This window comes from Branchiostoma lanceolatum, chromosome 17 (assembly GCF_035083965.1).
Source record: "Branchiostoma lanceolatum isolate klBraLanc5 chromosome 17, klBraLanc5.hap2, whole genome shotgun sequence".
In the NCBI taxonomy this organism is placed as follows: Eukaryota; Metazoa; Chordata; class Leptocardii; order Amphioxiformes; family Branchiostomatidae; genus Branchiostoma; species Branchiostoma lanceolatum.
The window spans coordinates 10,999,606-11,006,123 of record NC_089738.1 but is presented as its reverse complement, the minus strand read 5'-3'; the positions used below and the strand labels follow the sequence as shown (position 1 = coordinate 11,006,123).

At 41.7% G+C, this 6,518-nt stretch overlaps 1 protein-coding gene across 3 annotated transcripts in view; it reads left to right on the top strand.

Annotated features, from left to right (window-relative positions):
* The first annotated feature begins 612 nt into the window (after window positions 1-612).
* Window positions 613-6,518, top strand: part of LOC136422550 (collagen alpha-5(IV) chain-like) — a 42,693-nt gene continuing 36,787 nt past the window's right edge. The window contains exon 1 of one of the 3 annotated variants that reach the window (XM_066410330.1): window positions 613-1,130. In XM_066410330.1, coding sequence (XP_066266427.1) covers window positions 1,038-1,130 — 93 coding nt within the window. In that variant the 5' untranslated portion in view covers window positions 613-1,037. The remainder of the gene's footprint in view (window positions 1,131-6,518) is intronic. The other 2 variants (XM_066410329.1, XM_066410331.1) reach the window with 2 other exon arrangements.

Below are 6,518 nucleotides of genomic sequence, written 5' to 3'. Positions count from 1 at the left end.
AATAGACTTTCCATCTAGTTCGACTAGTTACTAAGGCACCGAAGCTGAGAAGAACAGTTGTGTGGGGATAAATGCTGAATCTTAGAGGCGATTTTGGCGGCACGTTTTTGTGCTTTCCCCGCTATCGCACGAGATAATCTAGGCGCGTCTTCAGAGGAGCCCAAGTATTCGCACCACGCCATATCTCGCCCTTGTGGCTTTCTGTTAATTGGAAACACTTCCACAGTATGTGTCCCCAAAATGTCCCACAGAACCCCAAACTGTCGTTCTCGGTCGATAATTTCTTCCTTGTCACGGGTGAGAAAGTTTTCCCAACATTGAAATGAGGGGACCGTTATAAAAAGTTTTCACAACTTTCGAAAGCAATAGTCTAAAGGCTAGAAGAAAGGGTTGACTAAAATAATGTAAAGTTAAGTTGTCATCTGTGTCCAATTTAGGCCAGACCTCCAATTGAGCGCCTGGCAATGCGGTTTCTCGGAAGGATCTGCCGTTTTAGTTTCTCCTAACGTGATCCGGGTGTCTGTCAGGGCTCAATCTGGGATCAAGTTTCACATAATGATGTGAGTTTGCTAGTGGCTGACTTTGTGGTTTGCGCCGCCCTGTTGGCCCGTATGCTAATAAGGCGACAGGGCATCCCCGGCCCCTGCCAAGGCATTTCCTGCCCAATGGAGAGTTGGTGCGCGGGGAAGACCTAATCTCTAGTAGTGCCGGCCCCTTGACTAGGATTAGAACAGGGGTGCTCGGACATCGCTGACATCTCGGTAGACTGGACAAGAGGTCCCTCGCCCACCCATCTCTCCGCTGTACACCAACAGTGTCGTGCCGCACAACGACACCGACGCTCGTGCAAGACTTCTTCACCACACTTGACAGAAAGATGGTGGAAGTCTGACCACACTACTACTCCAACGGGACAGCGGCCTTAGACTCTTTTTATATTGACTCTGTGCAGTAACCGGGCCGCGTGGCCCTCTGCATTTTATTTTGATTTTAGTCGCCTAGCATTTAAGTCTAGCTAACGTGTTTTAGTTTTCAAAATGAAGTTTCGAGACGTGTTAGAAAGACACGTCTTGACGTCGTTAGCGGCGGTTCTGATACTGGCCTGCTGCATCCAGCTATCAGCGGCTGCGGTAAGTTTGTTTTTCTTCCCATTCTGTTTTTGTTTCCCGTAAATACAGCATGTGATTAGTGGATCATTCTAGTATTTTGTGCATTTGTACGCATGAAGGTTTTCTCAAAATGCAAGCATGTTTGTGAACCCCCCGCATTGCTTATCGCCCTGGCTTGTTGAAGAAAACCCGGCCGGCTAGACTTGCAAGGCGCAACTTTGAAGACTCCGGCGCGGCCATGTGTAGACTAGTGCGTCTTGAGCCTCTGCAAAACATCTTAAATTTGACAAGAAAACAAAACCTCATGTTACCTTAACGCAAACCGTTGCTGCTACATAAATTGTTGTATTGTGTTGAAAGTTTCTTGGTTGCCCCGTTTTAAGAAGTGCATGGCGTCGTAGCCGAGGGTCGAGTTTTGTCGCGGCATTTCGACACAATCAGAAACACATGGTGGGAGACAGGACACAAGACAGGCTCGCTTCCTCTCCTTATTTCCACGTTTCCTCTGCGCATCTCAAATCGTCCTGCCGCCGCATAAGCGAAGCGAAAGCGCGTCCTAGATGGCTAAAATGTTCATTTGTGTGTATATTTTTGTTGTGGGGGCCCAGCACGTGTGGGCCACAGGGGTAGATGAAATTGAAGACAAGTTTTGTGCACTTGGCAGCATCATCCACGATGTTGACAAGTAGGAGGAGAGAACACCTCCCATGGGCAGGCTGTTGAATGTTGGGGCTGCACATATAGGCTTCACACAGTCCTAACATCTCCAAAACATCAACAAAAATGGCTAAGAATATTTCTAAGAATTATATTGCATATATGTTGAAAATGTTGGAATCATTTTTAAATTTTTTTGTATATCAACATCTGTAACCATATGAAGAAAATAGTATGCAGAAAACAACTGAAAGATCTATGCAATTTTGTGAACTTGGAATATTGTTTTATGTGAATGATTTTTTACCCTTCATATTTGTGTTTTTAGGCATTTTGTAGTCACAGTGAACACACAAACTTGAAGTTGTGAAATGAACCTTCACCCTTTGGCTCTTTACAGTGTCCGCCATCTTGAATCATAGAACCTCCTTGTTGGAATGTTTCCAGACATGTCATCACATGATTTAAAGTCAATTGAAATTTAAATCACCAAGAATTTGATAAAATTTGATCTTGATTAAACAATACTGCTATTTTTGAATTTTATATTTCTAACAAAAGTTGACAGAAGTTGATAAAAGTTACTCTAACACATACACACATGTGTGCACAAAGACTAAATAAAATTGTTCTATTTTAGTATTTACAAGTACATTTTGACATTGCGTTGGACCAGTGATTGTGCAAACATTTCGTGCATGGTAAAACTACAGAGGTCGGAAGCTTTCTACAAGATACCATTACATCTGTTAAAGTCAAGCTCTGGCCTCTGGTGGTAAAATCGACTTCCACACAACTTGTTGAAGGTTCCCCAAGGTCTAGCGCTGTCTCTTTTCAGGCACGCGACCAAAGTGGGATCGCAAAATTATTTGAGAACAAGTAATTGTGGGGACCCGCGTTCACACCAGAGGGGCATTTTGGCGACACTTGACTTGCATTGTGATTTAAACACTCTTTCAACACCATTACCACGGTGGTGGTGGTGATTTCTGCCACCTAAGACATTTGATCTATCCAAGAAGGTTCTACTTGAGCTGTAAAACTGAGTGATAAGTCATGACCTTTGACCAGGTACAGAACATGGAGGGGAGTCCCTGTTTGTAGCACAGGAGATCATCTTCCTTTTACTGTATTCTGTTCAAGCAAAGGTTACCTCTTCTAGGGGGAAGGGAACCAGAAAAACAGCTGTGTTTCAAAATGTGTAAAATGTATCTGCAGATGCTTGTGTAGTTGTGTTGCAGTGCAGGGGAAAATGCCTTCAGGATAACACACCAGCATGTGGTTGCAGCTGGTTGAACTATGATTTCAAATCATTGTTTTTTTTGGTCAGTGGTCATGGAGAGAAGGCAAAAGTTTTTGATTTTGTCGACTTTTCCCCATTCCTTTTCGAAGTGTCAGGCTATCACATAGAGCCGAAACACAACTGTGTGTTATAACCTCATGAAACATAGAGAATTATCCTCCTCAACTGCATCTTTCACTTAATTTATGCAAGAAGATCAAAGGGCTGTCTCCTTTTACATTATGTAAAGACAAGAGATGGAAAGATCAGTATCTGCGAGAATGCATAATGTTGAATGATTTGCATACAGTGGATAGAATATTCCATGGTAATGAGGCAGCCTGATAGAGAGAGGGAAGGGCATCAGAATGAATTTGATAAATTTTGTGCTTCATTTTTTCGGAATCCAATGTCAATGTGTCACCAAACTTCAATATTTCATTGTTCGTCATTGTTTTTGCAGTCTCAATATGACTGCCTAAGCACAAGTATGGTTTTCAACACTACCAAGAAAATTTTCTTATGTTCCAAACCCTTGTTACCTAATACAATCAAGAATGCAATACCCCAAAAAACTTTTTTGTCTCTGCATGCACAACTTGCAATCTGATTGGTTGGATCCAGCACCAGCCCTTTGGGACTAATCAGTTGCTGCCACACCCAGTAGTTGCCAAGGCATAATCCTTCTTCCTCTCTGTCTGGTTGTCCCACATTTCTCAAACCATTCCTCTGTATGCATCCACAACTGTGATTTGTTACAAATGTTGTGATTTGTTAGATCTAATGAAATTTTGTAAAGTCAACATTGAAAAAGACTAATGTCTGCATGCGCCATCATTAGCTGGTTAGTTGAATGCCTAGGGCAACTGTGGCTTTTCAAGTTCAAGCCTGCCATTTTTCCTGGGCTCTCTTGAGATAAAGGAATGCCTTGTCTTAGTGTAAGACCTCTAAGTCTAACCAAGTCTCACTGTGATAGCTAGGATGCAGCCAAACTCTCTTGCTTTTTTTGGCTGCATGTTATCTATGAAAGCTGGGAGGGATGTCAAATGATCCCTCTTACATGTCTGTATTGGCATGATATATCGAACTAGATTTTCTATCTTTTGAATAAGTTTGTAACAATTTTTACGTAATTATCACAGGTTTGTGGTATTTTATGCATATTAGTACAAGGAGATTTCTTTGCATGGTGGTGCCACCATGCTTATTTGAATGGTAGAGTAAACATTGCCGTTGACTGTGATATAATAACGAAGTTAATGCTGTCAATCACTTTTGTCCAAACCAAGGCAAATTTAGGTGTTTAGATGGACCTATAGCAAGAAGAATGTTTGACAACAGAAGGTTTATGTTATGTAATGTTCCACCACATGTACAGTAATGGTTGACCATACAGTCCTGCCCCTCCACTCCCCCTGTTTACAACTGGCACAAGTCCAAGGCATGCAGACTTCAGCTTGACTGATCTTTCATACAACATTTCCAGATAACACCACTGGTAATCTTCTTAAACTACAGCACTCAGGGCAAGGATTGTAAAGTAAAGTCAAGGGGAAACGTCTCCATTGGTTTATGTCTAGAACTTTTAATTTCTGGACAGAAGAACATCTGTTGGTAGTTTCCCTTAGAAATCTGCCATCTTTAGCCTGATTTACTGACAATGTACAGTGTATCCCAAAGAATTTTGTGTGGGCATGGCCAGCTTCTATGCCAACCTAAGGTCAGTTTCTGGAAGTTTCAGGCAAAGTTAGTGTAGCAGTAGTCTGACTGAGTAGACTGAAGCCTGGATGCCAAACCCCAAATCTCTACAATATCTGTCCCCACACAACAGATATTTTAGAGATTAGGGGTCTAGCATCCAGGCTAGGTGTGGTTGCTTTGTATAATCATTGAAGATGAAAATATTTTGTACCTTGTGTAGGGTCTAGTGCTGTAATTTAAAGCTGTATTGAGACTGAAGAGAAGAAAATTTAGTTCTCATGTAGACAGACGGGTTTTGCGAGGTAGAGTACAATGAGTCAGAAATTGACTGCAAGTTCAGTAACAATCAGAAAAGGATCCAATTGATGGGCCAAAATCTTGTAGGAGAATGTAGGGTGTCATGGATCACCTCCCAGATTACCAGGGTGACAAAAACTGTTCCAAACCATGCAGGGATTGGCAGCCTGCTGACACTGAAGGCGATGTTTGTTTTTCTCTTTCATCCTTTTGTTAGCTTGTGGGACTGAATCCTTCTGCATGGATGGCCCCTGTCTTCTTTCTGTTGGCACCCCACTGTCCAAAAGAATAGAAAAAGCAGCTCCATCTAATCAATTATCCGCAGGCACTTGCTACTAGAATTCTTTGGGTCATGCAAAAAAAAGGGAGAAGGAAATTGCCATGACAACAGACATATTGTCTGTGCTGTTGGAAGGTAGTAATTTTCTCCAGTTAATAAGGTGCTTGGATTTCTTGCTGCCAAATCTACTCTGTCATGCATTCTGAGGATCTGGTTTGGATATAGAGTATCTGATAGGTTCTAGAAGCTGATTTGTATTGCAGCGTCAGCCGTATTTGATTATCTTCTGGCATTTATGCAAAACGAAATCTGCAAGCCATGCAAAAAAGACAAATGAACATTGCAATGAGTAGACATTCTCTGCTTTTGACGCCCCGCCCCCCACCAATCGAAAGGCCTAAATTCTTGTGATCAAATTAAAGTTTTGTGTGGAATCAAGGAAGGCTTGTCATGAATTATAGATCTAAGTCTCAAAAGCTGGTAAATTATGCAAACTAATCTTGAATAACCATTGTGTTGTGTTATCTGCTTATTTAAATACAATAGGTTTATGGGATCTCTTCGAGACTGTTGTTTTTGCTGGGTTCATGTTTGCTAGAACTTGAATCTGGTAAGTTTCTACCATCTGTATTCCCACACAGTATTATTCCAAATGATATAACTTCAAATCCCAGTTTCTGCCTTTGAAGCCTTTGAGGCTTGTCTTACTTGTAGGGCACAGATGGGTAAGTGAGCTTTCCCCAAAGGGGAGACTACCTGGTGATTGACAGCTCAGTGGGGTGACAGAGAGGTGGAATTTTCCCTCTTCTTCCTGGGGAGATTATCCATCTCTTTCATTGGAATTTGGTGCAGGGCTGGCATACATTAGCACCCTGTCACTACATCATTATGCCCTCTGAACAGGGCAGGGAGTGTTTGCCAAGTTCATGTGAAGTTGCTCTCCATGCCAAGAAGTTCATTGTCACAACAAAGAAGACCAAAATCTTATTTGTTGGATTAACAGTTGTGGATTGTTAGTTAACTCTTCATTCTTGTGACCTAGGTTTTAAGCCACATGTTTAGGTAAACACTCTTTGTTTTATTCATAAGCATTATATGCATTAACCAAGTGTTATTGAAGAACAATTGCTTTCAAATGACACAACCAGATTGTTCACACATCCTTGTTTTGGCGCTAATGTGTTAAGATTTG